The sequence below is a fragment of the Crinia signifera genome, chromosome 2 (genome assembly GCF_055691185.1).
Source record: "Crinia signifera chromosome 2, ASM5569118v1, whole genome shotgun sequence".
NCBI lineage: Eukaryota > Metazoa > Chordata > Amphibia > Anura > Myobatrachidae > Crinia > Crinia signifera.
The window spans coordinates 372,401,820-372,423,909 of record NC_139218.1 but is presented as its reverse complement, the minus strand read 5'-3'; the positions used below and the strand labels follow the sequence as shown (position 1 = coordinate 372,423,909).

At 45.3% G+C, this 22,090-nt stretch overlaps 1 protein-coding gene across 2 annotated transcripts in view; it reads right to left on the bottom strand.

Moving 5' to 3' along the window:
- MMP20 (matrix metallopeptidase 20) overlaps positions 1-22,090 on the bottom strand; it is a 69,647-nt gene that overhangs the window by 27,985 nt on the left and 19,572 nt on the right. For both annotated transcript variants that reach the window (XM_083170058.1, XM_083170057.1), the window contains 6 exons: positions 16,132-16,376; positions 13,287-13,435; positions 11,430-11,555; positions 11,198-11,359; positions 4,245-4,365; positions 1,585-1,718 (listed from right to left, as the gene is read on the bottom strand). In XM_083170058.1, coding sequence (XP_083026184.1) covers positions 1,585-1,718; positions 4,245-4,365; positions 11,198-11,359; positions 11,430-11,555; positions 13,287-13,435; positions 16,132-16,340 — 901 coding nt within the window. In that variant the 5' untranslated portion in view covers positions 16,341-16,376. The remainder of the gene's footprint in view (positions 1-1,584; positions 1,719-4,244; positions 4,366-11,197; positions 11,360-11,429; positions 11,556-13,286; positions 13,436-16,131; positions 16,377-22,090) is intronic.

The window sequence follows — 22,090 nt, the reverse complement described above, 5'->3', positions numbered from 1 at the left end:
TGAAGGACATCACAGCATTGGATGCAGTGTAAGCCACACACATCCCAGTGCCCGAACACCATAGACAAGGGCAATCTGGCAGACTATCCGGCCCCTGCCTACATCTGCCCCCCCCCCCCCCCCCCCCCACCAATCCCCTTCCCACCACCCCATCTGGTAGCGCATTAACTGGCCATTAACATCAAAGAGGGTACCTAAACATTTTGACAAAGCTAAGGACGTATCTTCAAACAGCGGGATGCCACTATTTGAAATTTGAATGGACTGAGATCTTCTCTGAGTAGAAAACCCTAATAGTGAGAACAGGTTAACGGAATCAGACAAGAGGGGTTATGGGACCAAATTTGATTTCAGCGTATTTTTGTACATATCTCAGCTATACCAAGCAAAATGTATTCTATCTTCATAGTCTTACTTATGTCTTATCCTTATGAGTAATTTGGCTATGACACAAGAGTATCATTACTGTCATCACTGCAAACAGGCTATCGTTTACACAAGAATATGGTTACCTTCTATAACTACAGTAGTTACATTAACAACATAAAACAAGAGGTAGAACTTGTACCTATCTTACCCTCCGCAGACTTTTGTGAGTGCGGCAGCTATACCACACAATAGAGCAGCTAACTCTGGTGCAGGTACAACCCTATACCTTGTTGGCCATCGTCTTGGTGGGGGAGTGGTATGCGGTTCCGACATTCGGGATCCAGACAGTCATTAGCCCGATGTTGGGATCCCAACTGGTCGGACTCAAACAGCATGGCAAGCGCAAAAAAGCCCCTTGCGGGCTCGCTGCGTGTGTGGTGGCTCGCTACGCTTGCCACCTATTCTATTCTCCCTCGATGGGGGTCGTGGACCCCCACAAGGGATAATAGCTGACGGCCGTCGGGAACCCGGCCATCATTATTTTAACAGTCGGGATCCCGATGTCGGTTAATGACTGTCGGGATCCCGTCCGGCACCCCTTGGTGGGAAGTCAAATCTCCAAATAAGTGGAATACATACGAATGATCATCAGCCAAGATGCCAATGGTGAGAATACCGAGACCAGCCTCCTGAAGCAGGGAATCCTGATTGGAGTCCGGTAAGTATAGTAACCCTCCCCTTCTAAATGCCTAACCCTAACATTTATACCCCGCACTCAAAGCATAACACTCCCGCCACACAGCCTGCCCTCCCTATATAAACCAAAACCTGCTTCCCCGCAACCTAACCCCCCCTACCCTGCAGGCTAAACCTAACTCTCCTCCCCGAGCCTAATGCTAAACTGCCCTGCGTACTTACAATCGGGTTGCTAGCAGTCAGGTATTGTGGCCGGTATTTGGAAAGGAGATGTTGTCCTTAGCAACTAATCTGATTTTGTCTATCCTTTTCTATTATGCAATAGAGTAATGATAGCTGGAATCTGATTGGTTGCCATGACAACACCCCTCCTCTTCACTTTTAGAACTTCTAGTATATTTACCCCTGAGTTCCTCTGGTCAGGGGCACTGTGTGGGTAAATAACAACTGCATGTGCTACATAAGAAACAGCTAATAATAACAACTCATGAGCAGCGATGGGCAATTTATCTGCCTTACCTTTAAAAAAATATGCAGTTCCTTTTTCAGGAACCTCGTACGCTGCGTCCACATTTGACATAAGCTGTGGGAAGGAACTTGCAATGGGATAGGGTCTGATATTAGCAACATAGCTCTGTCTTCTCCAGAAAGACCTTTGAAGATGGAAAATAGAAAAATTGTACATTATAAACAGCTTTGATGGGTGGGAAAGGCAACAGCGATATCCTGGTATAGTAATATGTAGCATGCAGATCTGTCCTATTTCATATTCATTTGGAAAACAAAGAACATCCAATCCATACCTCCTAAAATCTGTCTCTCGCTAATCAGGACACTCGTGCGCACAAAAAGGGGACATGGCCTTTGGAAAGGGGGCGTGGTCTCATGTGATGGTGTGTCCCCAGGCCACACCCCTCTGCATCGCTGAATGTCTATTCCTTTCAGGCTGGGGGGACTCCCAACTGCACCCCCCCCCCCCCCCACACACACACCGCGCGGGCCACTGGCAGTCCCTGGGCGGGACACGGGAACTGTTTCTAATTTGAAAAGACCCCATCTGTAATAAGTAGTATTTGCTGGCTGCAACTCAGTTCCAATCACAGGTCTCCTTTCCCAGAAAATGACACACTAGCCTGTCAAATTTTACTGAGCAATACCTATTAGCTAATATGATCAGACATCATGCAGGTTGGGAGTGAAAGATTAAGAAACATTTACCAAGCAGCAACTGTGACAAACCAATCATGGTTTGTGTCTAACCCCAACCCCAATACTTAAGGTGCCCATACACAGAGCGATGTGCTCCGTACTTTTTGTACTAGATCTCAACGCATTGTCACGATCCAGTGATACCATCCTGGCGTGTGCCGCTAATACAGTCTGTGGCCTTCCTGACAGCTTCTTCCAGCTTCTTATGTTCCCACACTCAGTACAGGCCTCAGGTCAAACCCCCATGCATGCCAAACTTCCCTCCATTCTTGGGTGCAGCCATATTGCTTTGGTATACAGGAAGCGTCTCAGCCAATCCAAGCCAAGCTATTCTAGCATCATCCTGCAACCACCAATCCGCTGTAGCCACTCCCTATAAATATGCTGGAGCTGGGCTTGGCAAACAGTCAGTGCAATGATGTCCTTAAGGTGGCCATACATCAGAAAGATATTGTACCCAATCATACAATCTCAACTGATTGTAAGATGAATTGTATGCAGATTGTGTGCACATCTTATGTACATAATCATACAATCAATCAGCAGATGGATTGTATGACTGATTGTAAGATGGATTGTATGCAGATTGTGTGGACATCTTGTGTACACAATCATGCAGTAGATGGATTGTATGATTGATTGTATGATCGATTGTGTGTAGATTGTGTGTCCAAAAACCACCAAGGACTGCCGGGGATTTCAAGGGAAATTGTACACAATCATGAGCGCAATCGATCTTAAGATCGATCTTTCTGATGTATGGCCAGCTTAAGAGTGACACTGGGGCAGATGTATTAAGCCTGGCGAAGAGATAAACTGGAGATAAAGTTGAAATAAAGTGTAAGGAGATAATGCACCGGCCAATCAACTCCGAACTGTCATATTTCAAACTCAGCTGATTGGCTGGTGCATTATCTCCTTCCACTTTATCTCAACTTTATCTCTTCACCAGGCTTAATACATCTGCCCCAGTGTTCCCAGTTACTACTCAGTGATTCCTGCTCTCTACAGCACATGCAGCTTTCCATTCTGCTGCAGCCTGACTTCCTCCAGTATCTAGCCTGGAAGCAACTTGGTCCCAACCAAGTCTACATTGTGCATTCATTGGTTTCCGGATTCCCTCATCATATTCTTCACTGCTCACTTCTATTTGCTGCCTGCTCGTGTATCCAGTACCACTCTAATTACCAGTCACCATCTCAAGAGTGTCATCGATAGTACCACCATTGGTTCTAAACATCGGTTATCATTAGTCATCATCGGTGGACCTCTCCTTTGCCTGTGTTAGAGGTATCTGCCTGAGCCATATACTTACTTGCAGTGTTCCTCAGTGTATGCTCCACCATCGAGGGCCAACATCGGTCAGGGCCAATTCCTAACTTCATCGTGATATTCTTCAGTCCACTTACCAATTCTCTATGATCCAGTTCTCCAGTAACTCCTCGCAAGTTCAAGTATTCCTTGCAGTCACGCCTTCGGGCCCTTCATATTCTTAAAGTATATCTAAAGTCTTTGTTTATGTTTTCTAAAATTATTAAAGAGCCCAGCTTCCATTTCACTCCAGCCTCAGCCCGGAGTCACCCCTTAGACATGACATCCATCTAGGACACGAAGCATGCGATGTGCTATAGCTGCGTGCTTCTCATTCTAGAGCTAGTACAAAAAGTACGGGCTGCGCATACTTTTTGTGCTATGCGCGGGAGCATGCATCTCATCGCACGGGCAAAACGCTATCGGCATGCTGAGCACCGTCTATTGACTACATCCCACCCTGAAACCATCTGATGTTTTCTGAATATTTATACGCAGCCTCTTGGGCCCCTGACCTCCAATGGTCATTTTTTAAGCACATAACAAGACACACATTACTATTTATGGTGTTTGTGTTGTATAGGTGATGTACAGTATATAAATTCATTTGAAAGTTAAATATCTTGATACATTTTCTTTCTTTCATTTTCTATATTCACCTGTCTTTAAAAAATAAAAGCTCATTCCCTAAAGCTGTTACGGCATCAAATGATAAATTTGGTTCACAGTAAGCTGGATTAGGTGTTTGGGGTATTCTAGAGTTTCCTTGTCCAGAATTCCCTGAAAACAAAATAGAAAAAAAAAAAAGTAATCAAGATTAAGTAATAAATATATAAAGAAAATAGGTCATTTTTCATATAGCTGGCCTGGGGAATCCCTTCCCTTGAAGTCCATTTGGGGAACACTGCCGGTTACATGTGGTTTAGAGGTCTACGGGGAGTATTCAATCCCGGGTCACGACTGTTGGTCCGTCCCGACAGCCGTGACCCTGGCGCGTTTTCATTTTGCTCAACTGCAAATCTCCAGGCGGGATTCAATATCCTGCCTGCCGACCTGCGGAAAGGGGGCGTGGCTGTGGATTGTTAAGATCTGGGCTTTTAAAGTTGGGCCCATTCTGTTGATATGGCTCTTCATGGCTGTCAGGCAAGACAACATTGAATAGGTGCCCGTCGCTATACCCCCCCCCCCCCCCCCCGTCGGAAATAGCGGCGGGGATTGAATATTCCCCTATGTCTAAGAGTTTTGGCTAACCAGGTGTAATGGCTTACCGCAGTGTTCCAAAGATGGCTGATAATTACTGCATTATGTGGCTATGGCCCTTATTCTGGTTGGTGCGGTAATATCCGCGTGCGGTCGGGCCACCGATGTTTTGTGTCTGCGCATGTGCAGAGGCATCTCTGCGCATGTGCGAGCGGGGCGTACGGCCAAATCCCGCATGAAATGTCAACACTCCGAACAGGGGGTGGAGAGGGGCGTGAAAGGCTATTTGGGCTCATTACCATATGCATACGCCCCGCGTTTCATGGGCGTTCCCATGAAAACGCTGGGCGTACGTATGGTAATGCGGCCGTGACGCACGTGTAGGGGGCAGACATATGACATCGCCGGATGTCAGCTGCCCGCCCAGATCCCTGCTTTTGCACGGAAAAATGTCCGTGTGGTCTGAGGTTGCGGGAGCTGGTGGACCATTCGGTCCTGCATTCGATGGTCTGCGACCATCGAATGATGGGGGAGGTTCCATGAAAAATACACGTGCGGTCCGTTCGGCCAGCTTCTTACCGCATACGGACGGAGTTGGCGATCCGTATGGAAGGCAGGGTTTCGCACGCACGGTCCTGGCCGCATATTCGGATCCGGCCGCACCGATCAGAATAAGGGCCTATGTACTCTTATCTCCACATGCTATGGGATCTATACTACGTCAATAAACAATGGACCTTTTATATGAGTTTTGATTTAAAGACCGTCTCTCTAGTGCGAAATCCTATATAATAAAAGGCTGACACTGCTCCTCAACTCTACAGGGAGAATTAAAGTGTTGTGCATACCAGTGGCCAATAGATGTCCTCAATGGAGCAACCAAGTGTTACATTTAAATTTTTTTTACATTTCAACGGACTGGTACTGTAACTATTGTTATATCAATTGGACTCTAAAGCATGTATAGTAAATATATACATATCACATCTTTCCTCACTGTCCCACCTAAGGAGCCTCGTCTTATCTCTGGTACCCTGTTTCCTCTGGCTAAGTCGCCTCATCATTTCTGCAGGGTTTGACTGGCGATCAGTGCAGATCTGCCGGTACAACACTGTGATGCCAGAACCGGGGTGGATCCAGGGGTGTGGTCAAGGCATCGAGAAGGATGACAGCAGAGAGCAGCACTACAGCAGAATGCTGTGTGTGACTCCAGCACCTGTGTTGTGCAGCTTGCAGGAAAAAAAATACTGGCAGAACCTGTTGGGACTTCCAGAGTGGGAGCAGCACACACACACACACACACACACACACACACACACACATACACACATCACCATTTCAGCCTCTTTCCCTGTCACCCTCTGCCTTGCCTCTCCCTTGTGGTAACATGATGCACTCCTGGCATGTTATAGGCAAGGTGAAGGAGGGCAACAAAGTCATATTTTTGTACCTGGCCCACCACTTGCTAGACCCAAAACTGGCCTATCTACATTTTGGACCTTATTCTGGTTGATTCGTTCGCATCCACATTTGCATGCACATTCGCACGCACCCATAAGAACGGCAGTCACACGCACACAGTAAAGCGAAGTGACGCCCATACAACATGCAAATGGGAGTGTTTGCACTTTGCAATGGTACACAAAGGGGACTCCAACTACCCCCACACCTGCATGCTTGTAAGCACATTGGTGTCAGCGCAGGATCATGTACTGTGCGTGCTTGTGAACACCCTCTGTGGTTTTTCCATTGGCAACTCGGACCATACACACGCAGCCAAACCATCCTCAAAACTATAGTTAATTACATCAATTCGCTCACTTCATGGTGTTTATAGCAAGTCATTTTCTAAATGAGGGGCCATTAACAATGAGCAAATAAACTTTTATTAGATGGATGTGTTTTTTTTTTGTGTATTACTTCCACAACTACATTTAAATATACAGTATGTATCCTACAAATGTCCTGGATATGAATGTCAAAAACACATCCGTGCCTTTATTATATTAACTGTGTGTGCATATGAAAATAAGTGTATTTTATAATGTATACTCCCATGTTTCAATGGTTATGTATTTTTAAATGATGCTAAAATAAATATAAACTCTTATATCACACATGAACAAAGTAGAGTGAGACTAGACCTTCTGTGCGCCTGGGCAGCCTAAGGGGAATTACACCAAATTGATATCCCTAAAATATCAAATGTGAACAAGATACAAAAACAGAGTGTAGGTGTTATTCCCGAGTGGCGCCCTAATAAGAAGAGTACGTCCCTGTAAATAAAGGGGCGATCCTCTTCTCCGTAAATGTGAGATATTATATAATACCGCCACGCTCCTTCTGATCGGAAGGGGATCCTCTTCTCCGTATCAGACAGACCAACCAACTGATTGTGTGTTCCTGGACCAACCGAAGGTAACCCAAGTTTCCTCCCCGATTATGGATACCGGAAAAAATGGATATACAATGGCACATAGAGTAATACCATTTATTCAACAAGAAATAACAATAAAAGAGGTAGACAGTGGCTAATTACCAAGTTGGTGGAGAACCAGGGGCAAACCAAGTTCTCTAAAGCGCATGGAAAGGAAGGTAGGTACCCGGGATGTACCTCCAAGTCCAGGCTAATCGGTAACCATTCCAATGTCCAATCCTCAATAAAAACAACAGGCAACAGGAGCTCCAAGCGCGCTTTCGATCATCTACTGTGATCTTCTTCAAAGGGAGTGCTCCTGTTTGCCCCTCCTTCCAGAACAAGGGGCGCAATGTAACACCTCTCCAACTGATGCCTTTTTCAACTCAACAGTCAATTAGCCTTGTCTCTCTCTAGCAGCAGCTTACTGCCTCCAACACCCAGGGAGAGAGAGAGAGCTCTCTCTCTCTCCCTGGGTGTTGGAGGCAGTAAGCTGCTGCTAGAGAGAGACAAGGCTAATTGACTGTTGAGTTGAAAAAGGCATCAGTTGGAGAGGTGTTACATTGCGCCCCTTGTTCTGGAAGGAGGGGCAAACAGGAGCACTCCCTTTGAAGAAGATCACAGTAGATGATCGAAAGCGCGCTTGGAGCTCCTGTTGCCTGTTGTTTTTATTGAGGATTGGACATTGGAATGGTTACCGATTAGCCTGGACTTGGAGGTACATCCCGGGTACCTACCTTCCTTTCCATGCGCTTTAGAGAACTTGGTTTGCCCCTGGTTCTCCACCAACTTGGTAATTAGCCACTGTCTACCTCTTTTATTGTTATTTCTTGTTGAATAAATGGTATTACTCTATGTGCCATTGTATATCCATTTTTTCCGGTATCCATAATCGGGGAGGAAACTTGGGTTACCTTCGGTTGGTCCAGGAACACACAATCAGTTGGTTGGTCTGTCTGATACGGAGAAGAGGATCCCCTTCCGATCAGAAGGAGCGTGGCGGTATTATATAATATCTCACATTTACGGAGAAGAGGATCGCCCCTTTATTTACAGGGACGTACTCTTCTTATTAGGGCGCCACTCGGGAATAACACCTACACTCTGTTCTTATATCACACATGCCCTCGATATTGTATTTACAGTATCTAGTATGCCAGTTTAGTGTAATATGCAATCGGTTTCCACATGAAAGTTTCCACATACACACAGCAACTGTTTGTTAAGCGAATGATATTAAGGTGATTAATGTAATAAAAATAAAATAAATAAAAACACCTAAAAATGAGAATCAATTAAAAGACAAAAACGTAAACGAAAGTAAATGATACTGCTTTCACATTGCAGAAATGGGTATTGACCCTGTATTCTTAAATGGGACTTTAAAACGGGTCTGAGCCTTGAGACCTTTCACATTGCAGGTGAAAACCGTTTTAAAAATCATTTGATACCATTCAAACATTCAACCCGTTTAACCCCCAAGGGACACGTTTCAAGCCATTGAAATAGAGCTGTTCAAACTGCCAAAAAAACGGCTTTAAAACGGGTAGGACTCTGCTTTTTAACCGTGTTGCAATACCGGTTAACTTTAACCGGTAAATCAACTCTGGCACTTTCACATTGCAGCCTTAAACGTTTTAAAATGGAAAAAAACCGGCAATATACCGTTTTAAAAGTGCAGTGTGAAAGGGGTATCAGTTGCACTTCTTTGGAATGTTGCAAAATGTTTGACAGCTCAACTGTTGCCTCAGGCAGAGGAAGCTGCGGAGCTGGAAACATGTTGCACAGGGTCCGAAGAAGTGGTGGACAATTCTCCTTCACTTTTGTACAAAGTAAAGTGAAGCCTATGGGATTTTCAGGAGTCGAACAGGGAGGACATGGTAGTAGTGTTGATAGCCTCAATGTTATGCTTAGTGATGGTAGCATTAGGAGATAGGGATGGACAGGCAGATAGAGATAAGTTAAAAGAGAGAAGGTGGTGGTCAGAGAGGGGAAATTGGAGAATTCAAAAATATCTCAACCATGAGTAAAGACGAGATCAAGGTCAAAGCATTCGGTATAGTCAATGAAAATCTCAAACAACATTTTTATAGGCAATATCCTGCAAAGGCTCAATTTAAATATAAAGTGCCCTGTGTGTTAGTCATTACGTTTCCATGAAGTAAACCTTGCTTAAATCTAGGACTATGTATACAATCTACCTGCCATGGCCATGATTTCAGCTGGCTCCAAATTTCTCTGGACTCCAACACTTTGTATTACTGGGTGCCGGATGGGGTCCCGACAGTCGGGATCCGGACAGGCATTTACCCGGCGTCGGGATCCCGACTGTCAAAACACAGACAGCTGGGTTCCCAACGGCCGTCGGCTATTTTCCCTCGTCCAAGACCCCAATAGAGGGAGAATAGAATAGGTGGCTCGCGTAGCGAGCCGTGTCCGCAGCGCGGCGAGTGCAGCGAACCCGCAAGGGGCTTAGTTGCATTCACCATGCTGTCTGGGTCCGTCCAGTTGGGATCTCGACGTCGGGCTAATGGCTGTCAGACCCCTGTACCACACCCGTATTACTGACTCCTCTCACTTTCCGTACTCACAAAAAAATAAATGGTACTTGTTTCCTAGCACGGCGCCCCCGATTTTGATCATAGTACATCTTATACAATCTCATGCAATATCGCGGCATATTCCCGTGCTTGCCGCGCTTCGGGCTCGGTGGCTCGCTGCGCTCGCCACACTATCTAAAGTCAGCTCCACGCCGATGTGCATAGTGGGGGTATGAAAAGGTCGGAGGATGCATACCGCTGCCCCTCTCGGGCTTGCTGCGCTCGCCACGCTTCAGGTTGGCGTTGATAGTGGGAGTGGCGTTAACAATTGGGGTGCATTTAACATTGTAAGCATCCATCAGGGTGCTTGTACAATTAAAAATCGCATCGCATGCCATTTGCTGACATGCAATGATATGCGATATTTCATTGTACAAGCACTCCTGTTAATTTATCGGGAATATTGCATCGCATCGCACGCATTGCACACCACTAAGTACGGTATGCAATGGGCGCCGTGCTAGGAAACAAGTACCAAATAAGTATTTAAAGCATCTTCCTCTTGTATTAACATACAAACGTCATAGCTCTTCCAGTGGGGCATTCAAACTCCATACCACCTATACCAGAGTCAGTTGTTACCTTGTTTGCCATCCACTATTCTCTGATATATTGGTGTAACTTGTTAAGAACATCATTCAGTGACTGAGTCCCACTGTATTAAAATACAAAATGCACATCACTTCTTGCGAGGGGTTTGTATATCTGACTTCCTGGACCATAATGACTCAATTAACACGTAAGCTATTTGCAAGTACAGTAGGTACAGTAGAAGCTATACTAAATGTAACTACTTGTACTATAACCTGGTGGTAATGATTACTTTACACCAGAGCTACAGTACATACTCTCCAACTGTACCGATATACATTCAATTCTAATATGCGTATTATTCTGTGTTACACTTTTGAGCACTAACCAGCCATGGTGGCCATAGCTAAAGTTTTGAAGGCCTGATACGGAAAATTTTACAGGAACCCAAAGTTTCTATATAGTAAAACACTTTCCCCCACTCTATGACCCAGCTGGGTGGGTTGTCAGCCTTTGCTTCATGCTATTATACACTAAGAGAAAAAGGGAGAACCAGACTTTCCTTTTCCTCTGAGCATACCTTCGTTTTGGAGCTCTAGAATTCTGGCATCGGCTTATGGCATTCTGGGGCTTCCAATACCTTGTGATGTTGGCAGTCACATTGTAGGGCACTCTATAAGCTTCCTGCTGACCTTGGACAACTAACTATTCTGTTCTGAGCATAGTGACTAGAGGCAATGTGAAAAGAAAGCGGGATTGGCCCTGATTGGTTATACGCATGCCAACCAGGATTATTTCTGGAGTGTCAACATTAATTATATTTTAGCATTAAATAACTACTGTATCTAGAAGAAGATTTACATACCATACAAGGCTTGTATCCCTTTCACATCGTCACTGGGCAAGCGGAATCCAATAGGATGCTGATATTTGTATGTCGGATACATCAATGCTGATGGGTCACTGGAATGTCCAAGTCCCAAGGCATGTCCAAATTCATGAGCAGCCACCGTGAATAGATTAAACCCTACAATGCGGTCAACAATGACGTCACTTCACATGATATATAACATTTATCATGGGAATTATATACATACCATTTGTTCCTGATGACCACCTTTCCGCATTGTCAAAGTGGGTGTCTCCTCCGAGACCTTCACCTGGTGCAAATGCATGAGCCAAAGTACCTCGAGGTCCATCAAAGGGGTAGGAGTCCCCATGATCTAATGAATAATTTAATTATTTTAATTAACAATGATTTGTTGCCACCTTACCAAAACAGTTTGTGCTTTACAGCTAAATTAAAATAATTAATAGCATTAGGTAATCAAATTAAACTATCTCCAGCCATGTCTTTTTTCACCTATTTTAGGGCAGTTGTAACTGCCGATAATGATGATTAGTATCAACCCAACCTTGTACATAGACATTCGATAATCGTGCGATTTGGGAATCCTCTTATTAGTGATCCCTGCTAAATTAGGTCCTATATGTACTATATACAGTCGAATAAATGCATTTTTTCATACAGTTCGAGAGCAACATAAACCCAATTCCCAAAAAGCTCTACATGAGGCCCATAAACTCTTCAGATGGAATTTCAGCTCACTTCACCACACCATTTATAATGTCAACACTAGAACGTTGACATGGATCAACATGTTGACATGAACCAGGTTGGCATCCTCACAATGACAACATGTTCATAATGTTGACATCTGAAATGTTACAATGTGAATTGTTGACGTTCTGAGAATGCAAAGAGGGCAAGGTGCCATCAGGAGGGTTGAGCGGGGATGGGCAACTTTGTAATCAAGTTTTAAGTGAATGATTGAGGGACAGAAGTGGTATAATGGACCTGAGGGCCAGGAGAGTCTCATTCCACATCTACGAGGGGTGATTGATAAGTACCCATGTTTGAAAACAGATGGCGCCGCTGATGTCAAACCTGTATATCATCGTTTTCAGATAAATTCTTTGTGTATTTTTGTCTTAGTAGCTAATGGAAGTTAGCACGTTTGAGCTTTTTGTAACTATGGAGAAAGTGCAGTACCGATCGGTACCGTTATGTGGGATTTGAAAGGCATAGGGGGTATTCAATGTTGGGTCAGAGCTGGCCCGACAGCCATGACCCTGTCCCGCTCTCGGTCTACTCGACCGAGAAATTGCAGGCAGGATTCAATGTCCCACCTGTAGCGGGATGAGAAGGGGACGTGGCCGCGAGCTGCGGCCGGGAGCTTGTCAATTCCGGGCCGTTCTCTGCAGAATGAGCCCGACTGCTTGTGAAGTCGGGCTTGTTCTGCGAGATCCTCTGTTCAATGCTGTACAGGAAGACAGCATTGAATAGGGCCCCGTAGCCATCTCCCCCCGTTGGGAGATGGCTGCGTGAGATTGAATATCCCCCATAATCTTAATCGACTATTTGGGAAAGGGAAGAACGATCACAGAATGCGTGCCACCCTGGTATCATGATCAATTTTGATTTCAAGTGTACAATCTATTGTTATTAAATGATTTACCTAGGGGACCCGGACGCACACACAAGCCTAACATCAATGGGCTGTTACTTTAAAATGTTCAATTGCGCCTGAATACACTAATTTTATTTACTGACTTGTTGTATTTGACTCTCTCTTGATGATCACTGGTTTGTGTATACATTACAGTTGTCAAGGTCCATTTGCCAGAGCTTGATTAATGGAGCATTAGCCACCCAGTGGTGGAGATGTGTATTGCATGCTGTGTATGATGTCGTGCCTCAATGCGCCTCAATGCGTCTGTGCATTCTCCAACTGTGGCGCACCAAAACCCACGTCTAGGCACGCTGTCGGGATTAATAAGCATGGTTCCATCTGTATGAGCTATTTCTAGCATAGTCAAAATCGTCCTTAGCCAAAATCGCACCTTAATCAGAGAAAAGCAACATACACGTCCTACAAGCAAAGCTACAATACCTCCATATTCAAAGGAAATCATAATATCTGCTTCCCCCTGATTGGTCTTCACAAACTGTAGCGGTGTCGCATCACTCCAAGCCTTCAGGCCCAGATCTACAGCTTGGTCAACTTCTAGTTTATTCATGCTGGTCGTATACTTTGCAATTCTAGAAGAAAAAGAAGAAAGATTTATTAGAATTTGGTGATGAAGCTTCTGTATGTAGGGCTGCTCACTTTTGGAAACCAATGTCTAATTACAATTCCCTGAGCATATAACAAATAGTAGGGTTCTAGAATGACCCTGAAAAATCCAGTGTTGACTGGTGGTGGGAGCCAGCTTACATGGGGGCTCGTATATGTCCCTAGATCAGCAACGTGTATGGTTGAATAATTATAGGGATATCGGAGCCAGCTGCTGTGTATCACAGAAAGGGCCATAGAGTTCTATGCAGCTATGGTGGCCATCGATCCTGGGATTTGGCCCCAAAATTGCCGGGATTTCAATCTCGGGATTTAGGGAGTAGACTGCGCATGTGTAGTCTAATGTTGGGCAGCCTCTGAGCAACCGCTCGGATGCCGCCCGGCTTCTCCCGTCCCTGACTGTGCCGCTATGCACAGCGTGAATTGTTCAGAGGTCAAGCTGCACAGCCACACCTCCAGCATCACTCCCGACCGCACCGCCCTCTCCCGGCTCCCAGCGGCACCGCCCTCTCCTGGCTCCCAGCCAAGGCTTTTTTTTTTAATAGGGAAGTCCATCCCGGGATTGAGCATTTTTCAGTCTCCAATTCCAGGGTGGAAAAAATGCCCCGGGACTGGCTTACCTATATGTGGCTGTGATCTGCCCGTATGCAGCCAGCTCTGAAATAAAAAAAATGTGAAAAACTTATGTCGACCTCTTCATGTGTCAATCACTGCCATGTCAACCTACTGCTTGGGTTGACCTACATCTTGGCAGACCCCCTGTGTGAATGCCTTCGGCAAGTATCACACTGCCCGAGTCCTTTGCACGGTTAGGGGAGGGAAGAGGGGTGGGCAGCTGGTGTCACATGCCGTCAGCACCAAGGGGATTTGGCGGTGGGGGAGAGGAGCATTCGGCCGGGTGGCATTTATGGGCTTGCTAAGCAGCGTATGTACGCTGCTAAGCAAGCCTTGATGAATCAGGCCCTTTGTCTTGTTGCATTACAAAAGTACAATATAAGGGTGATTCAAAGGTGCTCACAATTCTGCTTTTCAGATGTAATCTGGCAATTGATAGCAGCTGGGCAAGCGCCATCTGCATTCCAGCCGCGTCTCCTCTGGGTGGCAATGGGCCATTGCATGTAGGATCAGTGTTCCATGGGCACGTCGCTGGTGTTTAGGCAGAAATGGCGGCTATTCAATTGTGAGAGCACACAGAGATCGATCTGACATTGGACAGATCTCTTACACCATGCGGCGGCCTAGTCTTAGTGGTGGAGCAGATGTATAGAGTGCAGCAGCTGCAATAATGAGGGTAACTCATGAGGGTAACCCAATGCAGGTGAAGACCAGCATTTAGTATGGCCCTTATTCTGGTTCACTCGCAAAGACAAAATCCTTCTCAAATGGACAAAACCATGTGCGCTACAGGTGGGGCAGATGTAACATGTGCAGAGAGATTTAGATTTTGGTGAGATATTTTGTTTCTGTGCAGGGAAAATACTGACTGCTTTATTTTTACAATGCACTACACTCACTTTGAAGTAAAACCTCACCCAAATCTAACTCTCACTGCACATGTTACATCTGCCCCACCTGCAGTGCACATGGTTTGTCCATTTGAGAAGGAATTTGCGTTTGCGAGTGAACCAGAATAAGGGCCTATATATCCGAGCACGCAGTCACCTGCCTTTATGAATCACCCCCTCTCACTGTCTGGGTCAGTGAGTCGTGGTTTTGATGATACAAGATTGTAATCTCTAGTACTAATTACTTGTGTATGAGGGAGATTTGGAGAATAGTTTAACAACTTCCCCTTTACCGCATAACCGCAAGTTGCACAAACCCCAGTAAGTTACACAACACAGCGCAGAGGAAATCTGACAACTGGTGCAAGATCTCTATCCTGTAAACAGATCCTCTATGTATTACAGTCATCTGGCTTCTGCTTCTGGGCATATAGGCAGGCACGCATGTATACAGAGACATAAGAAATGGCAGTATATAAAATGCCAAAGCACATCAAATAAACTATCAGAGAATCAACTCTCAATTGAAATACTCTCCCCCCAAATAAAAAATGATGCGGCTGGCCAATAATGCAGGAGGCTTGCCTACCCTTCCGGGGGGGAGAGGGTCCTGATCAGTGTTTCCTCTAAGCTGTGTGCGTGTGCGCGCGCACACAACTCGCCAAGCCCGCGCACAGACATTACAACTGAGCGCACAAAGGTTAAAATCTTGTTTAGTGTGCCACGAGTTTAATAAGGTTGAAAATCACTGCTATAGCCTATATGTGTGGTGTGTGAAGTCTGTAAATATTCAAATTGCTTTATTAACTCAACAGAACTCGAAACCTAGGCCTTTATACGTAATTTTAATTTCCTTCCAAAGTTGCACAGCCAATATCTTTTGCCGCACACAGCCTTCGTAAAATTAGAGGGAAAATTGGTCCTGATTTCCGGGACCTTCCTGGCCATTCCGGGAGGGTAGGTAAGTATGACCTATGGTGATGCCACAAAAGCAGCTCAAGCAATTACAAATCTTATGAAGCCTATGATGTTTTGTATTTCCCTACATTTACCTATTTACCTATACAACATTTTATTGAAGGTTATTCGGCAACAGTATTTCCCCCGAGTACGCAGCACGAACCTCAGGCAACCTTTATCTCATACACAACAATCACCTGTAAGTCAAAGTACTCTTTTGCCATTTGGGCTCTCCCGGAAAGAGATGATAGTTTGCCACGTCTGGCATGCCACATCGTGGTTTCCTCATCACGGTCATGGTTGAATAGTCCAATTTTCCAGTAACTTGCAGACCAAAAAACTCTTGCATCGTCTTTATTTTCCTTGACAAGGAGGTATCTCCGGTCACCATTTCAGCCACCGGCATCCGGCCCTTGTTGCTGTAATACTTCTCAAGATATTCCTAAAATTGACAAAGATCAGCAAGGTAATTATTACATAGGGAGGAAAATTAAAAAAAATATAGAGAGTGGGGTACTTGTGGCACACGTGGCTCTCCTGTATAAATATCCGGTGGAAAAACGGCCAACATGAAGATGTGTAGAGAATATCAATTTCAACTGAGCAAATGTATTATTTATTCATTCATTAACCGTTTCTTATAGAGCGCAGAAAAATTCCCATTTACTTTATAATTGTGGAGGCAACTCAGGATACATACGGATGACGGCCGGTTAGGCTTCCATCGGTCAGAATACTGACGCCGGCATCCCAATGGAATCCCGCCATGGGTCATGTAAGTATACCTTACCTTCACCCTGCCACCCCTATGCCTCCCTTCTACCAGCCTACCCCTAACCCTTTCCCGTAGTGCCTATACCTAACACCCATACCCTAAACCCCTGGCCTGCAGCCTAATCCTAACCCTTCCCGCTAGGGCCTATAATTCTGTTTCTCGGACAGGAAGAGACGTTAGGGGTCAACTAAGGCAGCTGAATCCTGCTCATATTTTTGAAGGACATTGATGTATTCCATCGCTATACTTTGCAATCCCAATTGTAAAGCGCAACGGAATAAGCTGCACTATATAAGAAAGTGTAGATAAAATAAAATAAATATTCCTTAAACATGTAGCAATGAATGGCGCCATTTGCATGGGAACACCCATGAAACGCTGGGCGTTCCCATGGGCGCAGCCCGTCACCGCGGCCCCGCGCCACCCGCCAGAACTGCTAGGTGCGAACGGGACGGCAAACTAGCAGTTCGCCATGACCGCTCGCACCCAGTGACTGCACATGCCCATATAGGCGCATGCGCAGATGCAAAACATAGCGATGAAGCCAGAATAAGGCCCAAAATGTACTAGTAAACCCGCTCAAAGCAAATAATTTGAAACCTAGTCTGCTACCTTGTGATTGCCTCTTTGTTTGGGGCATGTGTGAAAGAGAAGTAGTGATTCAGAGACACACAAACAGACACTGGACATATATATATATATATATATATATATATATATAATTAGAGATAATTAGATTTGGGTGGGGTTTTACACCTGCCTCACCTGCAGTGCACATGATTTTGTCCATCTAAGAAATATTTTGTCAGAAAGAGTGAACTAGAATAAGGGCCCCAGTTCCTGCTGGAGCCTGCTGAAAAATAGCCCTGGATATACTGTATTATTATATCATTGAGTTATGAACTCAAAATCATATATGAAGCACAATATTAACAATAATAATATACAGTATGCAGGATATAATAATTACCATTTTTTAAAAAGAGGAACCCCAATTCTGTTGTTCTACAAAGTATATACTGTATCTTGTAGTTTCAAATTGAAACATAAATAAACCAAAATAGCCCGGGTCCGACCTGGGTTGTTACCGGGTCTCTGTGCGGTGTGAAAGCGCCAAAAGGAAAAACCCTGGTCCAGCAACCCGGCATTCAGATCTGGGATAAAAGAAGGGTTTTACCTGGGTCAGACCAGGGTTGATGGGTGGTAAAAAAGGATTAACCGGGTTGAGCATCTTGGTCCTGTTTACACTATAGGGAGGAGGCAGCGTCAGCTCCAAGCGCTGCCTCCTCTAAAGCCCCCCTCCCCCCCCCCCCCGATGACAGGCCACCGCTCCACCCCTTTCACACCGCACGAATAAACCGGGTCCGACCTGGGTTGCTGCCGGGTCTCTGTGCGACGTAAAGCACCAAAAGGAAAAACCCGGGTCCATCAACCCGGCATTCAGACCTGGGTTAACAGAAGGGTTTTACCCAGGCCGGACACGGGCTGCTGTGCCGTTTCATACAACCCCCCCTTCCCGGGTGACACACCACCGCTCCACCCCCATATGACATCAGCGAACAGGCTTATTGCTTGGTCGCTTCATCTTGCAAATGTCGGGTCACTCCCGGGATTATATAATATCCCCACAGGTGCTAATACAACAGACCTTTGCAGTGTGCAGTTCCCTCCAGTTTGTATTTCTGGATAAAGCAAAGAGCGCAGGAGCTGCCGCCGAGAATTTCCAGAAATGAATCCAGGAACATAACATCCAGAAAAGAACTGATCTCTTCATATCCGTATCCGAGGATGGGGAACAGCCTCAGGATCGGCACTGGACACTTAGATATGGAACAGAGAAGTATAAACCCCAGGAGCATCTTTTTATATGGAAGACGTGTTTATAAAGACACAGACGGGATGATTCATGTCTGAATGCGCAGCATAATTACAAAGCTAGCCTGGTAAGTAATGAAGTAAAACAATAATTGCAGTTGGTAACATGATAACATGCTCTTATGAGAGAACTTAGAGAAACCTGTGAAATACCAGTATGAGTTTTAGACATAGATGCCTACCCTCCTGCATTCTGCAGGAGACTCCCTAAAATAACAGCAATCTCCCTCTTTCCCTGATTAGCCTAGCAATCTCCCTCATGTCACCTAGCCCACATTACACTGTTACATTTTTGGGGGAAAAAGGAATGAGAGATAGATACATTTACATTGATTCATCAGCGCCATTTCCCAGCACTTTACCAAGTATAGTATCTCTTACTAACTGCTTTGGGGCTCATCTCCATTTGGATATATCTCCATATATGGAACTAGACACACCCTTTGGGTGGAGCATGACACGCCCTCTCAATGGGGCACTGTGCAAAATTCTATTACCAACTATAATCTCCCTGAAAGTAGGCAAGTATTAGTTTTAGGCACCCAAGCTCTTCAATTCTTGGAAGTTACTTTTTCTGGCACAATTAAAACATTGCAACGGTGTAATCAGAAAATTTGTTGCCAATGATATACAATGTACAGATAGAACATAGGAGTAACTATATATGGATATGGAGTTGAAAAAACCCTAATGTTTAAAGGGTTAGAAGGTCAACACAAGCATTAGGTTGACAATGGCAAAGTGGACAATCAAAAGGTCGACATCAATTTTTCCATTTTTTTTTGTGCCAAATGTCAACATAGTTGAGACGGACAGCGTCAAAGTGTGCCACGTCCCCTCGCATGGCTCCCTGCACTCGCCGGGATGCGGTCATTTGGTTTACAGCATTATGGTCGACAGGCATTAGGTCGACACCATTAGGTAGACGTGTGAAAAGGTTGACATGGGTCTAGGTCGACATGGGAAAAGGTTGACATGGTTCTAGGTCGAAAGGTCATTAGTTTGACAGGTTGTTAGTTCGACAGGTCATTAGTTCGACAATGACTAGGTCGACAGTCAAAATGTTGATATGGAGTTTTTCACTGTTTTTGAGCAGACATGTGCCAACAGGCGGTATTTCATGCCCTACCATCCACTAGGGCGTGGTGGGAGAATAAAATAGCGAGCCCAGCGAGCGATGCAAGGGGATGCGGTGCACTTTAAACTGTGTCCATGTCGATTGTGTTGACATTCAGGTAAAAAAACAGGGAAAAACCCCATGTTGACCTTTTGACTGTCAACCTAGACAATGTTGAACTAATGACCTGTCGAACTAACGACCTGTCGGACTAATGACCTTTCGACCTAGAACCATGTCGACCTTTTCCCATGTCGACCTTTTCCCATGTCGACCTATTTCCATGTTGACCTAATGGTGTCAACCTAATGACTGTTGAGCATAATGCAGTAGACCAAATGATCCCAACCCACGCTGGCCATGCTGTACTAGGCCCTACCATTAAATACCGGCTGTAGACATATGTCGGATAAAAAAATGTGATAAACTCATGTCGACGTTTTGACTGTCGACCTTGCCTTTGTCGACCTAATGCGTGTGTACAACCTACATAAGCCATGTCACCCTTCAGTGTTTGACCCAATGCATGCCAACCTAATAAGGGGCTCCCTAATGACCGTATACCATTTCAATTACAAGTACAATTAATTTTAAAAATAATATTTTGAAGATACTTTGGTACTTGTTTCCTAGCACGGCGCCCATCGGGTCCCATCGCATACCATAACTTAAGGTATGCGATGGGACCCGACCGACCCGATTTTCGGGTTTTAAAGACCTTCCCATACAATTTTAAAATTGGTCGCATCGCATGCCATTATAATGGCATTGCGATGCGATGCGAAGGAACTGACCCGATTTTACATTGTAATCAATGTAAAATGCCCCCCCCAGACCCGATTTTTTATTGTATACCCACCCTGATGGGTAATTACTATGTCAAATGCCCCCCCCCCCATAGTTCATGCCACCCCACTATCAATGCCAACCCAAAGCGTGGCAAGCGCAGCGAGCCCGCGAGGGGCGGCGGAACGCATCCTCTGACCTTTTCATACCCCCACTATCCATGTCGGCGTGGAGATGATCTTATATAGTGTGGCGAGCGCAGCGAGCCGCGAGGGGCGGCGGAACGTGTCCTCTGACCTTTTCATACCCCCTCTATCCATGTCGGCGTGGAGATGATCTTATATAGTGTGGTGAGCACAGCGAGCCCTCGCGAGGGGACGCGGAATACATGTGAAGTAATGCGCGTCCCTTCGCGGAGCTCGCTGCGATCGCCACACTTCGGGCTCGGTGGCTCGCTGCGCTCGCCACACTATATTAAATCGACTCCACGCCGACGTGGATAGTGGGGGTATAAAAAGGTCGGAGGACGTGTACCGCCGCCCCTTGGCGTTGATCGTGGGGTGCCGTTAACAATGGGTGGGCATTTGACATAGTAATTACCCATCAGGATGGCTGTACAATTAAAAATCGGGTCGAATCGGTCGCATCGCATGCGATTTGGTCGCATGCGATGCGACAGATTTTGCCGACCCGATGCCATACAATCTATATCGGTGGCGCCATACTAGGAAACAAGTTTCGATATTTTTAATAGGCAATAGGCCCTGATTGTAAACTCACTGTGGCTGGTTTGTTGTATCAGGTGTAATTACAACCTTACTTAAAAAGATGTGCTTGGTATTGGTTTGAATACTGTTGACTTTTAGCAAATATAGAATTTGAAAAATTGGGTAAACCCAGGAGTTAAAATGAGGGGAAAGGGGTGAGTTCCACCACCTCTAATGGTGAGGTGGAACATTTTAACCTCCACATTAGCCCTGCACAGTAATTCTCACAGAAAAGCATTCTAGCTTGCAGGAGATGCCAAAAACCCTACCACTGGCCCCGTCTCTGCCTAATGGGGGGGGGGGGGGGTGTGTGTGTGTAATTAGGTGGCATAGAGAAATGAGTTCCCCCACCACTTCATGACCACTTTATGCCCTGGGTAAACCATTTTGTATTTGAGGGTTTTCCCTCAATAACAGATCTTCCAGAAAAACGTGAATACACTCTATGCGATATCGTTAGTGAGCGATGCCGCTAACGTTATTTCTTAAACTCACTGATGAATGATCTAGCAGTAAAACACTGTATGATATTGTTAATGATATCATTCAGGGATTTCACTCTGCCATGTAGTCATTGACAATGTAGGCAGATTTGACTGCAAGTTCAGGCAACGGCGGGATCATTGACGACCCATGGGAATGATCATCGTTAATGGGTACACACTAGACAATATGCACCTGGTTCATCTTCATTTGTGATTCCTTAGGGATCACTGTCACGTACCACTGGAGTGTTAAGGAGGCAGCCTGGGCACTATGTAAAAACTGGACCCAGACAAGACCCCGGATCGCCGGACAGGACATCAAAATTTGCATTCCGGAGCTTGTAGTGTCCG